The sequence below is a fragment of the Bos taurus genome, chromosome 5 (genome assembly GCF_002263795.3).
Source record: "Bos taurus isolate L1 Dominette 01449 registration number 42190680 breed Hereford chromosome 5, ARS-UCD2.0, whole genome shotgun sequence".
In the NCBI taxonomy this organism is placed as follows: Eukaryota; Metazoa; Chordata; class Mammalia; order Artiodactyla; family Bovidae; genus Bos; species Bos taurus.
The window spans coordinates 100,178,262-100,196,050 of NC_037332.1; the positions used below are offsets into that span (position 1 = coordinate 100,178,262).

General features: G+C 42.1%; 1 protein-coding gene and 1 pseudogene across 5 annotated transcripts in view; one reads left to right on the forward strand and one right to left on the reverse strand.

The window, feature by feature from the left end:
• The window catches only part of LOC784451 (C-type lectin domain family 2 member H), a 41,620-nt gene that overhangs the window by 17,120 nt on the left and 6,711 nt on the right, over window positions 1–17,789 (forward strand). For 3 of the 5 annotated variants that reach the window (XM_005207098.4, XM_059887083.1, XM_059887082.1), the window contains 2 exons: window positions 3,388–3,520; window positions 15,274–15,402. In XM_005207098.4, coding sequence (XP_005207155.1) covers window positions 3,469–3,520; window positions 15,274–15,402 — 181 coding nt within the window. In that variant the 5' untranslated portion in view covers window positions 3,388–3,468. The other 2 variants (XM_002687811.6, XM_005207101.5) reach the window with 2 other exon arrangements.
• LOC104972552 (casein kinase II subunit alpha'-like) lies at window positions 70–2,059 on the reverse strand (annotated as a pseudogene).

Genomic DNA, 17,789 nt, shown 5'->3' on the forward strand with positions numbered 1-17,789 from the left:
GATTGAACCCAGGTCTCCTGCATTGCAGATGGATTCTTTACCAGCTGAGTTACCAGGAAAGCCCAAGAATACTGGAGTGGGTAGACTCTCCCTTCTCCAGGGATCTTCCCAACCTAGGAATCAAACTGGGGTCTCTTGCATTGCAGGCAGATTCTTTACCAGCTGAGCTACCAGGAAAGCCCCCATGTATACCTATCAGAGCTCAAAAATGTAGATTACCTTAATAGAGAAAAATTGTTTCTCATGGGGATAAAAAGAGGTAAAGGGTGGGAGGCTAGAACTTTCTTTCCCTTCCATCCAATTTGTTCTTCCTAAATAAATTCTAATATTACATCTTTTTTTGCCCCTCTCTCTTTCTGAAAACTGACTTTCCACCTTTGTTATGGTTGTGAATAAAACGCTTTTGATCCAGAGATGTGCATTAAAATACATTTGTACAGAGAGATGTGCTGGGAAATGAAGCTTTCTTTGAGAGGCCATCATTTGCCAATCTTCATCTGGCTGCTGTGAGACCACTGGAAAGCACAGCATTGTCTGCACAAGGCTGGGACCGCTTCTTCACCACGGGGCCTCTTTGTCAGTCAGTCTCTGTTGTTTGTCATATCGCAGAAGTTTGTCCAGAAGATCTAGGGCCTCAGGGCTGATAAGGCTTCTGTTTTCACTATGGATAAAATGTTTCCAGCGTTTCCATGAATGTTGTCCAAAATATCGTTGAAGTGTAGATCTAGGTCTATGTGATACTTATTCCGATTCCCACGTAGCTCCTCTGTACCCAGAACTTTGGCGATGTGAACAAGCTGGTCATAGTCCTCCTGTCCATGAAAGAAGTGCATGCGTGCTAAGTCACTTCAGTCATGTCCGACTCTTTGCAGCCCCATGGACGGTAGTCCACCAGGCTCCTCTGTCCATGGGATTCTCCCAGGCAAAAATACTGGTGCGGGTTGCCATGCGCCCCTCCAGGGGACTTTCCTGACCCAGAGATCAAACCTGAGTCTCTTACATCTCTTACATTGGCAGGCAGGTTCTTTACCACTAGCGCCACCTGAAAGCAGGGTTCCTTTCGAAAGATCATGCTTGCTAACATACAGCCCAAACTCCACATATCCAAGCTGTACTCATACATCTGCTAGTCCACAAAGTGCTCTGGTCCCATGAAGTACCTGGAGGTCACTTGGACATTGTAGTCCTGGGCAGGATGATAAAGTTCCCCTCCAGACCCCAGTATATCAGTCACAGTTTTTCTTGTGGTGCTCTTTCATGACATCGTGAGGTTTCATATTCCTGTGCATATTCCCTTGATGTGGCAAGTAATTCAGAGCTTTAAGTAGTTATAAAATAAGGGTATTTTTTTATTAAGGACATGTAAAACCAGATATCAAAATCTGTCAGGATATGGGACAGATCTTAAAATCTGTATTATTGATATATTCAAATACCAGAGCTGGTCTTTCCAACACAGAATCCTTCATGGTGTTAACCAGCTAAATGATAGTTGTTCCACCAGGAGAGTCCTCCAGAATGGTCAACTTCTCGTTTTTTCATTTTTTTCTTCCCTGGCTTAAGGATTTTTAAAATCACTCTGTCACTGTTGGTGATGTTAACGGCCTCAAATACTTCACTATAATTTCCCCGACCCAAGTTTTCCAACCAGCTGGTTTTTGTTGATCAGCTGCTTGGTCGTGTCCGACTCTGTGACCCCCATGAACTGCAGCATGCCAGGTTTCCCTGCCCTTCACCATCTGCCAGAGTTTGCTAACACTCCTGTCCATCCAGTCAATGATGCCATCCAACCATCTCATCCTCTGCCACTCCCTTCTCCTCCTGCCTTCAGTCTTATCAGGGAGTGAGTCAGTTCTTTCCATCAGGTGGCCAAATTATTGGAGTTTCACCTTCAGCATCAGTCCTTCTATAAATATTCAGGGTTGATTTCCTAAGTTTAGGATTGACTGGTTAGGTGTCCTTGCTGTCCAAGGGACCCAGCTGGTAATCATCTTGATTACCTCAGCGCAGTAAGTGCTCCTAAACTTCCTAGCCCCTGTAGGAAGGCTCTGTACGTCATAGCCCCTGTAGTCCCTGTTGCTCAAGGGAGGCTGGCCAGGCAGGCGGAGGCGGGGCCGGCGGGGCGGAAGCCCAGGCAGCATCCTGCGGGCGGAAGCCAGGCCAAGGCGGCAGCGGGTTGGCAGAGGCCGAGGGGGTGGCCAAGCGGAAGAGGAGGTTGACGTCACTGCCGGAGAAGGAGGAGCGCAGCTGGCCCAGGGGCAGGCAGCCACACCAGGGTAGGTTTGCGAGGGGCAGGCGGGCGGCGGGCCTCCAGGGTCGCTGGCCTAGCTGCCCAGTCTTTGGAGCAGCCGGAAGCCAGGCGTGGCAGGCGGCCCTAGGGCTTCAGGCAGCCTCCCTGGCTTGGCTCTCAGCTGCGAGTCTACCCTGGGGTCATGGGCACCAGCAGAGGCAGCTGCCCCTGAAAGTCACGGGACACGATTTAATCCTTGTAGAAATGAAGTTGCTCAGTCCTGTCTGACTCTTTGCGACCCCATAGACTGTAGCCTACGAGGCTCCTCCGTCCATGGGATTTTCCAGGCAAGAATACTGGAGTGGGTTGCCATTGGCAAATGCCTATGGCAAGTGCCAGTTTGTAGTTGACAGGGTTTTGTTTGTTTTTTTTTTTCCCCCTCCATCCTCATATACACGTGATCGGTAAGCTGCTGGATATACAAAGGGAACACTGTACCTCCCTCGAGTTCTCTCCCTTTTGTCTCTCTCTCTTCTGATACTCTGTAGTCTTACCCCTGTGCTTCTCCTGTTCACCTCAGGGAATCTCTTGGCATTTTGTTGGTTTCCCTCTGCTTTGGAAAAGATCCTGATACTGGGAAGGATTGAGGGCAACAGGAGATGGGAAGGACACAGGGTGAAATGGTTGGATGGCATCACCAATTCAATGGACTTGAGTTTGAGCAAATTCCAGGAGATAGTGAAGGATAGGGAAGTCTGGTGCGCTGCTGTTATGGGGTTGCAAAAAGTCTGACGACTTAGCATCTGAACAACAAAAACCCACCCCTACAAAGTTGTCTATGGGCTATAAGCTGGGGCAAGTGTAAGGCTCACTGTCCTTCATTGAAAGGTGCGCAGTGATTGAAAAGGATTTTTTCTAACAGTTTTTTTTATTTTTAGTTTTTTCTTTTTAGTTGATTCAGACAGGAAAGTAAATCTGGTCCCTGTTACTCCATTGTGATAGGGAACAAAAGTCTGTGGAGTAGATCTTTCTAAGTTAAAAGCACTTTGCATTTTAAATTTAAGATCTTGTCAACGTTAAATTTAAAGGTCTTGTCAATTTCACTTATCTTGTTGCTGCTTACTCATTGAATGAGAGTTTCCTGCTTTACTTCTCAGTTCCTGTTTTGGCAACCACGTGAAAAGCAGTGCCGAATACTCTTGCTTACTAGAAACATTACTCTGACAGAGACTTTGAAAATGTTCCTGAGTGACCCTACCTCCAGAGGAAGTATGGAAGACGGGAGATCTGGTGAGTGAAAATTGATAAACTTGGACAAAACAAAATGAGAGTTGAGGGAGGAGGAACTCTTATACCACCAGCCACTGACAGGATAGAAATTGCACTTTAGGAATATCAGTACTTCACAGTTAACCTCCACAGAAGGAGATACGTTTTGAGAGTCTAGAGGTGGGTGAGACGACAGGTGTGTAATTGTCACATCAGGTGTTTTGTTACTGGCATGTTACTTAAATATTTCTGCACAGATTAGGTTACAGAATTTTAAGAGAAAAATGTTCTCTGGATTTATTTTATTAGTCCTCATATTTTTCCCATGTTGCAGGCAATTTTCACTCTGGCAAGTTACATTATGATATTAAATAACATGTTTATATTCCAGAGGTGATGGCAAACAGATACCAACAATTTTGTAATACATATACTAATAAAAGTTGCCCGTATCTACTGTGTAGCACAGGGTACTCTGCTCAATATTATGTAACGAACTAAATAGGAAAAGAATTTGAATAAAAATAGATTCATTTATATGTTAAAAAAATTAACCATGACACCTATTCTGTAGTCTGATTAAATGTAGTAGTGAGGTATTTAGAACCTGTTATTTGCTATTTGCTACAAAGACAGATTGTATTTAGACCCTGCTTTCAGGACTTCATCGTCTCAGGGACAGACAAATGAATTTACTATCATTTGATGTGATCTGTGCTACAATGCATTTAATGAAACCTAGGGAGTTGGTGATGGCTGCTGCTTCTGAAGTTTTTTTTGACTTGGGCCTTGAATGATGGTATCACATTTTCTGGAGGAATAGGAGTAAAAGTCACAATTTCTTTTTCTTTTTTTAACTTTAAGTAAATACAAAACTGTGTTTTCTTTCCATTGGGCACAAAAGTGCCCTGCAAAGTTTCCTTTTGGAATTAAGGGTAAATGTGATTCAGTAATATCATTAAGTGTTTCAGCTGAAATCTACTAAGGCTCCTATTTGTGTCCAAATAATTTTCTTTGTCTTTCCCTCTGTCTCTTTCCCTCTTTATGTCTCTTTTTCTCTCTCACGAGGTCTGGTATACTTCTGTATTTATATATAGTGTTATTTATATATATATATCAGTTCAGTTCAGTTGCTCAGTTGTGTCTGACTATTTGGGACCCCATGAACTGCAACTCGCCAGGCCTCTCTGTCCGTCACCAACTCCCAGACTTTACCCAAACTCATGTCCATTGAGTTGGTGATGCCACCCAGCCATCTCATCCTCTGTCGTCCCCTTCTCCTCCTGCCCTCAATCTTTTCCACCATAGGGTCTTTTCAAATAAGTCATGTCAGCTCTTCTCATCCGGTGCCCAAAGTATTGGAGTTTCAGCTTCAGCATTAGTCCTTCCAATGAACACCCAGGACTGATCTCCTTTAGGACGGACTGGTTGGATCTCCTTGAAGTCCAAGGGATTCTCAAGAGTCTTCTCCAGCACCACAGTTCAAAAGCATCAATTCTTCTGTGCTTAGCATTCCTTATAGTCCAGCTCTCACATGGCTACTGGAAAAAGCATTAGCCATTTAAGATCCACTATGATCAAAGGACCAGAGTATGAAAATAGAGAGAGAGATAATAACAGAAGTATACTATATATATACACACACACATATATAGTATATATACTCATGTATATACTGTAATAGTTTATATACTGTAATATATACTATATTCTATAATGTATATAATAGTTTATGTATATTATACTTCTCTGTATATACCATATGCTATATATGGTATATATAGTATATAGATAGTATATATGTGTATGTATAAAACACATGTATGTATATATGCATACATATATGTACATACATACATCTAAGTATACTATGTATACTATATATACATGCTATATGTATATATACTATGTATACTATAACATACTATATAGTATACTATATATAGTATACATAGCATACTATGTGTATATATACACGCACATGTACATGTATGTATACATATATGTATGCATATACATATACATATACATGTATGTATACATGTACATATATGTACAGGTATATATGTATAGTATATACATATATGTGTATGCACACGTGAATACGTATACATGTACATGTATACATGTGCATATACACGAACATGTGCATACATGTACACATATACATGCACGTGTACACATATGCATACATACACACATGTACACCGATATACATATACATACATGTAAATAATGTATACATATACATTCACATATATGCATATGTATATATGTATGCATATATGTACACACATACATATATGGTATATATACTATATACTCTGCTCATGTTGTTGCTGCTAAGACGCTTCAGTCATGTCCGACTCTGTGTGACCCCATAGATGGCAGCCCACCAGGCTCCTACGTCCCTGGGATTCTATAGATTATATATACTATGATTGTTTACATACTATAATATACTACAATTTTCGTTATCTGGTCCTTTGGTCATAGAGGATCTTAAATGGCTAAGCTTTATATCATCCTTTTCAGAGTACATTACAAAGTAGTTTATATACTACCAGACATTGTCAGTAGTGATATAAAAATATGAGCATCTTTTAAATATAACCATTTTAGTTCAACAGTTTTGATTTAATGAGAACATCAGAGTATTAATGTAACATAGTGATTGATTATTAAAAGTATTTGTTGAAATACAGTACCTCTCTGGTTAATGTTATTATCGATATCACGGCATTAAAAAAAATTGTAACCTCCTGTCACTTTCCCCTGATGTCAGCTGAGAATTAATTTCTTACTGTTCTCTAAAGAGACTTTTGTTTAATAAAGCCATGACTAATAATTCACAAAAAAAGGTAAACTGCAAAAACTAGGACTATTGGTGAAACTGTTTGGTGTCATTACAGGAGCTCCAAAGAGCTCCGGTATCACAGTTTTTTATCTTTGAGCCTAGAAAGAATTCACTGAGAGGCAAAGTGATGAATAAGTGAAAGTCGCTCAGTCATGTCCGACTCTTTGCGACCCCGTGGACAGTAGCCTGCCAGGCTCCTCTGTCCATGGAATTCTCCAGATCAGAACACTGGAGTAGGTAGCCCATCTCGTCTCCAGAAGATCTTCCCAACCCAGGGACTGAACCCAGATCTTCCATATTGCAGGCAGATTCTTTACCATCTTAGTCACTAGGGAAGCCCTGGTGATAGATAATAAGTGATTTATTAGAATGGAACAATTGTGAGGCTTTCGAGTGGGTGGGCAGTGTCCTCCTGCACTGCAGAACTTACTGGGCTACGGTCAAAGGAAAAGTAGGTGGTGGAGAAGACCTTCTTTCTCTTTCCTGAGTACATGTCATGCTTCCATCATCAGCTCCTCTCTGTTCTTCTGTGAGATAATTTCTAATACCATTTTTCAAACTAGAAATTTGAAGGTTATTGTGTTCAGAGTGTAATATAAAAGCCATATGAATTTAAAGGGAGACAGTAAGAGGACACACCACAGGAGAGTGTAAGGGAAGAAGATATTTTCCTCCACTCTTCTGGTTAAAGAATTAAATTGACATGAGACAGATATCAAATATCAAACAAAAGTTTGCAGACTAATGAAATATATGCACCTTAATGTTGAGAGTTACCTTTTATTCGATGAGAATTTTTAGGTCTTCAAGCCTGGAAGACAATGTCTCATGTAACCCCATAAAAATTGCTCTGAGGAGAGCGGGGAGGAGTCAGGTTATGTAGAAGTTTGGAACAAGGGGCAGGTAATCTGAACATCCAGATTATTGTGATTTAAAGAAAACCAGATATCCCAAGTTAAGGAATGTAGTGATTTCTTTGTACTAGAAAATGCAAGAGTCTGGGCTCACTGAAATCATTCCCTTGATATGCACCTCAGCTGTCTGGGGCTGGTCTCCTGCACTTTTCCTTAGTGCTCACGGCAGGGAGGGCTGCAGCGTAATGACTGCGAGATAGCAAGTATCATTCTCCTTCCTAAGCACACTCAAGGCTCAGAATTTCACATTTGGAGGGTCAAAACTGCTGATGGCTGTGACATCCTTGTTTATTGATATGGCAAGAAATTCCACATCTCAAGTTGAATCATATGTATACATGAGACAGACCCAGGAAAACTGAGTAACTCACCAAAATGGCCAATAGCTTCACCTTAAATAGCATCTTCAGCTAAAGACAAAAGATGTTGGGGGTAGTGATTTGGGACTTCAGAGAGAAGGAAATGGAAATGGAAAAGCAAAAATTTGGTGAATAAATGTTTGCAGGGCTGTGCAAGGACAAAGATCTTTAGGGCCACGATGGATTCTGATCTCTAGGCCCTGTCCAGTCTCCCCCACCCCACTCAGGCCCATATTCTTTGCAGATATTTCTGGTGATAGCTCTCTTCTAAACAGCCCCTCTATCTAAATTTATTAAGACAGATAGGGTGAAGATCAAACATTTTTTCTGGATTTTGGGGGCCTTACTGATTTCCAGGTTGAAATAATCTACATACTGAAGAGACATTTTTGGGGTGGCGAATTTTATTTCCATACAAAAAAACAGAACAGAAGTAAGTAAGCAAGAAAGAGAAATGAAACATGAAACAAGGGAGAGTGTTAGGAGAAAGATATAGAGAAATAAGAAGAAAAAAGGAGGACTTTTAGAATACTGTACTTAGTCACTCAAGTCATGTCTGCCTCTTTTCAACCCCATGGACTGTAGCCTCCCAGGCTCCTTTGTCCATGGGGATTCTCCAGGCAAGAATACCATGACCTCCTCCGGGGGATCTTCCCAGCCCAGGGATCAAAACCAGGTCTCCTACATTGCAGGCAAATTATTTACAGCTGAGCTACCAGGGAAGCCACTTTAGGAGTATTCAGTTCAGTTCAGTCGCTCAGTTGTGTCCGACTCTTTGCAACCCCATGAATCGCAGCACGCCAGGCCTCCCTGTCCATCACCAACTCCAAGGCTTCTCCCAGACTCACGTCCATCGAGTCAGTGATGCCATTCAGCCATCTCATCCTCTGTCATCCCCTTCTTCTCTTGCCCCAATGCCTCCCAGAATCAGAGTCTTTTCCAATGAGTCAACTCTTCGCATGAGGTGGCCAAGTCCTGGAGTTTCAGCTTCAGCATCATTCCTTCCAAAGAAACCCCAGGACTGATCTCCTTCAGAATGGACTGGTTGGATCTCCTTGCAGTCCAAGGGACTCTCAAGAGTCTTCAACACCACAGTTAAAAGCATCAATTCTTCGGTGCTCAGCCTTCTTCACAGTCCAACTCTCACATCCATACATGACCACAAGAAAAACCATAGACTTGACTAGACGAACCTTTGTTGGCAAAGTAATGTCTCTGCTTTTTAATATGCTATCTAGGTTGGTCATAACTTTCCTTCCAAGGAGTAAGCGTCTTTTAATTTCATGGCTGCAGTCACCATCTGCAGTGATTTTGGAGCCCAGAAAAATAAAGTCTGACACTGTTTCCACTGTTTCCCCATCTAGTTCCCATGAAGTGATGGGACTGGATGCCATGATCTTCGTTTTCTGAATGTTGAGCTTTAAGCCAACTTTTTCACTCTCCACTTTCAATTTCCTCAAGTAGCTTTTTAGTTCCTCTTCACTTTCTGCCATAAGGGTGGTGTCATCTTCATATCTGAGGTTATTGATATTTCTTCCGGCAATCTTGATTCCAGCTTTTGTTTCTTCCAGCCCAGCATTTCTCATGATGTACTCTGCATATAAGTTAAATAAGCAGGGTGACAAGGGGCAAATAGGAGATTCGTTGGATAGAGTTAAGTGGAGATTCACATCTTACTCTTCTAACAATGAGAAAAATTGTGGAAGTGTAAACTTAAAAAAGTATTCACAACCTAAAAGTTGAGAGTATTACCGAGCCCAAGTTCACTCTGCTCATCCCTGACAATAGGCTAATAAATCAGAGAGACAAGGTGTTGAGGCAAGGAATATGACTTTATTCAAAGACCTGGCTGACCATGAAGTTGGCTGACTAACATCTTGAAATAACCATCATGTTGGGGTCTGGATGCCAGGTTATTTTATGGATCAGAGGTGGGGGGAGATGAGGAATCAAAGTAAAAAAAAAATAATTGATTTTTGTCGGTATCTCTTAGAATAGCAGGCCTCACGCAGAGGGATGTGTTAGTTTCACTTCTTTACGTCAATCTTGGGTGGTGTGACATGAAATATTTGCTCTGATATCAATAAACAAAGATGAAACAGCTCTTTGCAGTTCTGGCCGCCAAATATGAATTTCTCAGTCAGGCTGGTAATCAACAGAGGAGGGGTGCAATTTCCCACACAAAGAACAAGAATGTCATAGTCCTTCACAGATGAGAGACATCAGGCTCTCTCCCTGTGAGCCAAACAAAGGCACCCCAGCCCAAGAGGCAGGCAGAAGTGGGGCAGGCAGGGCTCCCTGAGGCAGGCCAGTGTGTATGCCTGTAATAACAAAAGCAGTGAAATGAGAGTTAAAGTCGAAGAAACAGATCCTGTATGGAGTCAAAATTAACCCTTCCTGGTTACGAGAGTTATGTTTTATTCAGTGGGAACTTTTAGAACTTAAGCCAGGGAGAGAGCATCTCAAATAACCCTGAGAGAACTGCTCCAAGGAGGCAAGAGAGGAGCCAGGTGGTATAGAAACGTTGCAACAAACAGCATGTAGCCTTTGAATATCAAAAGATGTTTTTGTAAATTAAAGAAAACCAGATATCCCAGGTTAAGGAATTAGCACTTTTCTATGTATGCTGCTGCTGCTAAGTCGTTTCAGTCGTGTCCGACTCTGTGCGACCCCATAGACGGCAGCCCACCAGGCTCCCCCATCCCTGAGATTCTCCAGGCAAGAACACTGGAGTGTGTGGGGTTCAAGCCCCGGTGGATCCAGGAAATTCGAAGCGGGGATAGCGTCGGCGAGATCAGGAAACAACTGCTTAATTAAATGTTAATTAAGGATATAAGAGTAGTAGAATAAGAATAGCTCAGTGAGGAAATTCAGTGGAGAAAAGAGGCTGAAATAAGGATAGCTCAGTGAGGAAATTCAGTGGAGAAAAGAGGCTGAATAATTCAGCCAGAAGGTGAGAGAAAGAACGACATGGGGACACCAGTTTCGGTGAACAAGGCCCACACTTTATTTTCCAAAGTAGTTTTTATACCTTAAGTTATGCATAGAGAATAATGGGGGAAGGGATAGAGTCATGCAGTAAGCCAGGCTTTCTTCCTGCAAACTTATCATATGCAAAAGTTTAGGTGATTTGCATCATCTTCTGTCCCGGAGGCCTGTTAACATTTTAAGACTCTTCGGAAAAGTTATTTTTCTCTAAAGGTGATTATTCTAAAGTCAGGAGCCAGCCTCCAAAAAGCATTGGATACAGTTGCATTCCTATAGGGCAAAGGTGAGGTGGGCTCAGTCAAGAAAAGAATTAACTCAAGGGTCCAAGGTTACAAACACTGAGGCTACTACTTACATTTCTATACACCCATTATATCAATCAATACACTGCCAAGGACACAGTAGATAAGGGATATGGAGACTTAGCAGCAAACATTGGCCCAACAAGTGAAAAACCCTTCACCAATACAATTTCTAATCAATCATTTAACTACTCAAAGGAATCTGTGTTTAGACAGTTTAGAACATCTCTTGCCTCTCACAGTTGGGAGGCTCTGAACAATCACATGTGGCAGGAGAAACCTATTCAGGCAGGCTAGAGGATTTCCAAAGGAGTTTGTAGGTTGAAACACTGCCACACCCAGGAATTATTAACTGGAGCTGTAAGCTAACTCTTTTTTCAGAGAGAGGTAGTGGGGGACAGCCCCCCGTAAAGTCAGAGGTATAGGTGAAAGCACGAAGCAGAAAGTAGGCACTCTGGTTTTGGGGGTAGATGCTCGAGAATTTCCAGGGAGATTCCTGAGGCTTGATCCCGCCTTTGCGTATGCCAAGCCTCCTTCCTCATGACCTTTGCCACGGGCGGAACTCGCTCCCAGCAGGAGTGGGTTGCCATTTCCTTCTCCAGTGCATGAAAGTGAAAGTGAAGTCACGCAGTCGTGTCCAATGCAAAAGTCTGGTCTCACTGAAATCATTTCTTTGATATGCACCTCAACTATCTGGGGTCAGTATCCTGTGTTTTCATATTCTGAGTTCCTTCAGGGCTCAGCAAAGAGAGTGGCTGCAGTCTGAGGGCTACTAGAAGGAGGGATTTCTCCTCTTCCTAAGTTCCCTCAGGGCTCACCAGCTCACCATTCTATGATGACTGCGATTGCTGATTACTGTGGCATCCTTTGCTTACTGTTATGGCCGGAAATCTTCCATTTCTCAGAAGTCATAACATACGGAATTTCAAGACAATTTTGCTTTAATGCAGAACCGGAAAGAATGAAGATGGAAAGTTTCATATGGAGCCAAAATCCAAATGCCATTGTATAGCATTTAAAGAAGTCATTCCTATATTTTTTCTCCCTGCCTAGCATTTAAACTGAGGGTCCTGAACATCCTAGGAGATAGAGGTGCAATGAGTGAAATGTGGCAGTTAAAAAAGTTAGCAGGAACTTCTTAAAAGTATAATTAACATTCAGTAAAATTCACCTTTTGGTGTACATTTCTATGAGTTTTGACAAATACATATAATCATGTGGCCACCGCACAATAAGAGTACCCCCCACACCCCCTAACACACACACACATGCTCTCTGTATATATTTCTTTCCTCTCTCCTCATCATTTGGCAACCAATGATTTGTTTTCTATTTTGATACTCTTGCATTATAAGAATGCCTACAGAGTCAGGCTTTTCTCACCAGCATAATGCATTTGAAATTCATTTATATTGTACTGTATATCAATAGTGTAGACTTAATAAAGAGAGACATTATTCACAAGGACTTTCACAATAGGAAACACTCAGTGAAAAAGATTCTCATTTTTAAGTAAGGCAAGGAGGGGAACAGAACACTGTTTGGAAGGGAGAGCGAGGTGGAAGAGCAGGTGGCATTTCCAAAGTCACACTTCTCACTTGTGTTCTAGGGACATGAGGTAGTGATCACACATGAGTTGGGAAGCATCTCACTGCTTTCTTTAGTGCCCTTTTACATTTTCAGGCAATCCAGAGTTTTCGGAGTCTTTGGGGAAGAGAAAGTCTCAGTAAAATTTACTGAGTCAAAGCAAAATAGTAAATGAGCGATTGTCTAGTTAAGGCTATGGTTTTTCCTGTGGTCATGTATGGATGTGAGAGTTGGACTGTGAAGAAGGCTGAGCGCTGAAGAATTGATGCTTTTGAACTGTGGTATTGGAGAAGACTCTTTAGAGTCCCTTGGACTGCAAGGAGATCCAACCAGTCCATTCTGAAGGAGATCAGCCCTGGGGTTTCTTTGGAAGGAATGATGCTAAAGCTGAAACTCCAGTAGTTTGGCCACCTCATGCGAAGAGTTGACTCCTTGGAAAAGACTGTGATGCTGGGAGGGATTGGGGGCAGGAGCAGAAGGGGACAACAGAGGATGAGATGGCTGGATGCAATCACTGACTCGATGGATGTGAGTCTGAGTGAACTCCAGGAGTTGGTGATGGACAGGGAGGCCTGGCGTGCTGCAAATCATGGGGTCTCAAAGAGTTGGACACGACTGAGCGACTGATCTGATCTGATCTGAACTGAAGCATGGAGTCAAGCTTTTCTTTTTTCTTAGTACAAAGTGGTCTTTATTTACCTTTTTCCCAGCTGAAGGATATTGAATTGTTGCCAGTTTTTGGTGACAATAAATAAAGTTATTATAAATGTTCAAGTATAGGTTTTTGTGTAAATGGAAATTTCCATTCCTCTTGCATAGATACCTAGGGATGGCATTGCTAGGGCATGTGGTGAGGTTATGTTTGCCACACCTCACTGCCAACCTGTTTTCCAAAGTGGCTGTACTGTTGCATTTTCAACAGTTTATGAGAATTCCATTTTTATCATTTCTTCACCATCATTCAGTTTTGTTATTGTATTTGCCACTCTGATACACATCTTGTGGCAGCTCACTGGATTTCATGTTTCCCTAGTGACTGGTTGGAGCTTTCCAGGTGGCTCAGTGATATAAAGAATCCCCCTGCCAAGCAGGAGACATAGGTTTGATCCCTGGGTTAGGAAGATGCCCTGGAGAAGGAAATGGCAAACCATTCCAGAATTCTTGCTTGGGAAATCCCGTGGACATAGGAGCCAAATCCTACAGACAGGGGAGCCTGGCAGGCTACAGTCCATGAGGTTGCAAAACAGTCAGACAAGGTTTAGAAACTAAACACAACAATGACTGGCTATGTTGGTTTCTTGATTGATGGGAGCCAGCAGGAGTGATAGGAGCTGCCTATGGCCACACAAGTCCACAGTCCCTAGGGTGAAAGGTGGCCTGGGTTACCAGGAGCCTGCCAGGAGCCTAATCTCGCAGTAGTCACTTGGCTCACTGGAGCTGGCAGACACTGGGGAGAGGGGACCTTGGTTAGTGAGTCTACATGGTGTCACCCAGGGCTGAAGGAGTCAGACTGATGTGATGCTAGAGCAGGTAGACCTGGAATCTGTAGTGAAGTCAAGCACCGTTTTACTCTCCTTTTCCCACAGGGAGAGGGTCTCTCTCTGTGCTGGACTGCAGAGTCCTGAGGGAAGGGTTTGGGGGGCCTGGTCCCCAGGAGTTCACCAGGAGGCAAGTGTCACAGGAGCCCCACCTGGAGCTGCTGGAATTGGCAGGTGCAGCGGGGAGACAGGAGCTTGGCTCCTAGGAGCCCACAGGAAACCCAGGGTGGAAGCTGTCTGAGACTGCATTATGTGCCAGAATTGCTGGAGTGCAAGGAGCTGGGATGAGACAGAGAGTGGGTGTGCTTGGAATCCTTGTCTCTTGGGAAGGTATTTTCATGTGCAGATAATTTTCAAATTACTATTTCTAGTGGGAGGTGAGTGGATACCATGTCTAGAAACACTTTCACTTCTTCCTAATCTCTATATGTCTTTTATTTACTTTTATTGCCTTTATTGGCACTGATAGAACCTCTAGGGAAATGTTAAATTGGATTGGTGAGAACAGGCATCCTTGCCTTGTTCCTGACCTTTAGAGGAAGGCATTCACTTTTTCACCATTAAGTATCATGTTAGCTGTACTATTTCTATGAAAAGTGAAAGTTCAGTTCATAATTTGCTGGGCTTTGTTATTTGGGATGACTCACGTTTCTCCACATTTTATGTCTATGCATGCATGCATGCATGCTAAGTTGCTTCAGTCACGTTCGACTCTGGGCGACCTTATGGACAGCAGCCCACCAGACTCCTCTGTGCACGGGATTCTCTAGGCAAGAATACTAGAGTGGGTTGCCATTTCCTTCTCCTTTTATGTCTATATCGATGGTCATATCCTTTCTCTTCTCTTGTTCTGTTAATGTGATGAATTACATTGATTAGTTTTCTAATGTTCCTCTTAGAACTTCTAACCAAATTTGTTATTTGTGGAGGTAAATATGGATTGTTTGCATGTTTCGTTTTCATTCTGATTTCTAGTCTGTCTGTCTCTTACTCTCTTATTAGCTCTTCTTACAATAACTGGAAGACTCTCCAGGTGAAAAATGCTGTTTCTCTTATCTCTGGGTCGCTTTTGGGCCATGGCCATCTTTCCTGGACATGGACCTTTTGTGAGAGATTTTGGCAATAGGGGAGGTGAGGTACAGTGGATTTTACATGTTGATTCTGTGATAAATTTAAGTTTTTCTTTTAATGCTTCCTTGAAATTGAGATTATGACATTTCTATTTACAGATAAAGATCTCCGAAAGATATGCCTAGCAATTATATCTCCTGTTACACCTACCAAGCTTTGCTGCTGCATCCTGATTATTTTTATACTTGTAGCTCTAAATGTGGTGACATTTTCCACTCTTCTGGCAGGTGAGTTACCTGTTCTCCAAACCTTACCATGTTCTTTGCACATTCACATTGTCAATAAATATTTATTGAGCTCCATTATGTGCCAGGGTGTGTGATATATTTGAGGTATATCAGTGAAGAAAACATAAAAAATTCCCAGGGAACTCCTATTCTATTAATAGCAGGAAGATGCAGATATTCTAATATAAGGTAACAGATTGACATGAATATAAGTGTCCAGCATAAGCCTCCTTGACAAGATGACTTTTCAGCAAACTTGAAGGAGATGAAGGAGCCATGTGGCTACGTGGAGAAAGCATTCCAGATGATGAAACAAGTAGAATGAAAGGAAAAATCTCCTGGTAGGTTTGGGGAACAGCATGGAGGCTTCTATAGCTGAAGCAAGGCAGGAATGAGGAAGAGTAATGGGCTGGGGGTCAGGGAGGTCACAGCCTAATGAGGCAGGTAAAGACTTGAGCTTTTAATCTGAGTGCAGTAGGGGGTATCAAGAAAAGGGAAATTGTAGGAGAGGAATGCCATGATCTAAATTTCATTAGAATAAAATCATTTTGACTGTTGGAAGAAAAGTTAGACTTTGGGAACACCTACTAGAGTAACCTTACAGAAATCCACACCAGAGGGGACTATGGCTTGGCCCTGGTGATAACAGTGGAGGTGGGACCTGGTGGCACAATCTATCTCGAAAGTTGAACCAACAGTATTTCCTATCAGATTGGATAAGGGAGGAAAAAGTGAGGTTATGAAGGAAAAACACTTATTCTTCCCATAGCCTATACTCTGATATCTTGCTGGTTTCAGAGCATCTAACAAGGGCCCAAATATTTTTATACATATTTAACAGAAATACATATAAAGGAGCATTTCCAGAGACACTGGAAATACTACATCATATTTTGGTACTAAAATCAATAGTTGAACTATGCCATGTTTTGTCTACTAGATGGTTTTATACCCGTAAGAGATGTAGCATAGTAAAATCTAGGAAAGGTAAGGAGTTTGCCTTTCTTTTGTCAAGAGTAAGAAGGACTGATATTAAGGAAGATGTGGGGAAAAGGAAATCTGTATGATGCTAAGAAAGCGTACTACAGGAATTAAATGCTACAGATATTGATTTCCTTAAAACCACTACTCTCCATGGACCCCTGAGAAGTGAAATGCACAGATTCTCTGCTTGAAGATCAGTGGACTGATGGCTTTTGTGCCTGAGATAAGACTGTTAGTGATGACTGGGAGGCAACAATCAAATATACAATATGTACTTTAAGACTGACCTCAAGGAAAAAGTCACCATATAAAAAATATATATTCATATGTTAGTTTTCACAGAACATTCTTTCCAAGGCAAATTCTCAATCTAATAAAATCATTTAGGAAAAAACAACTACCACAAGCTTTTGTGCCTGAGATAAGTCTGTTAGTGATGACTCTGGGGGGCAACAATCAAATGTAAAATATGTACTTCAAGACTGACCTCAGGGGAAAAAGTCACCATAAAAGAAAAAAAAAATATATATATATATATATATATATTCATATGTTAGTTTTCACAGAACATTCTTTCAAAGGCAAATTCTCAATCTAATAAGATCATTTATTAGATTACTACACTAAGCTAGTGGTTCCTACACTCAGCAAGTGACCACAGATCTCAATATTGCATTTTCCAAGAAACCAAAAAAAGAAAAAAGATCTCAGAAAAGTCTGCTCTTTTGGCAAGCAGCAAAGTACAATCACTTTTCCACACACTAAGTAGCAGTCAGTGTTTTATAAATGGTGAAAGCTGGTAGCATTTCATGAGGCATTAGAAATATTAGTTGGAAGTTCATTCAGTTCAGTTCAGTTCAGTCACTCAGTCGTGTTCGACTCTTTGTGAACCCATGAATCGCAGCACGCCAGGCCTCCCTGTCCATCACCAACTCCTGGAGTTCACTCAGACTCACGTCCATCGAGTCAGTGATTCCATCCAGCCATCTCATCCTCTGTCGTCCCCTTCTCCTCCTGCCCCCAGTCCCTCCCAGCATCACAGTCTTTTCCCATGAGTCAACTCTTCGCATGAGGTGGCCAAACTACTGGAGTTTCAGCTTCAGCATCATTCCTTCCAAAGAACACCCAGGACTGATCTCCTTTAGGATGGACTGGTTGGATCTCCTTGCAGTCCAAGGGACTCTCAAGAGTCTTCTCCAAACCACAGTTCAAAAGCATCAATTCTTTGGCTCTCAGCTTTCTTCACAGTCCAACTCTCACATCCATACATGACCACTGGAAAAACCATAGCCTTGACTAGATGGACCTTTGTTGGAAAAGTAATGTTCATTACAGCTCAGCAATTCTGCATATAACCCAGAGTTGGGTGGCCTCCATAGAGAGTGTTTAGTACATAGACAAGC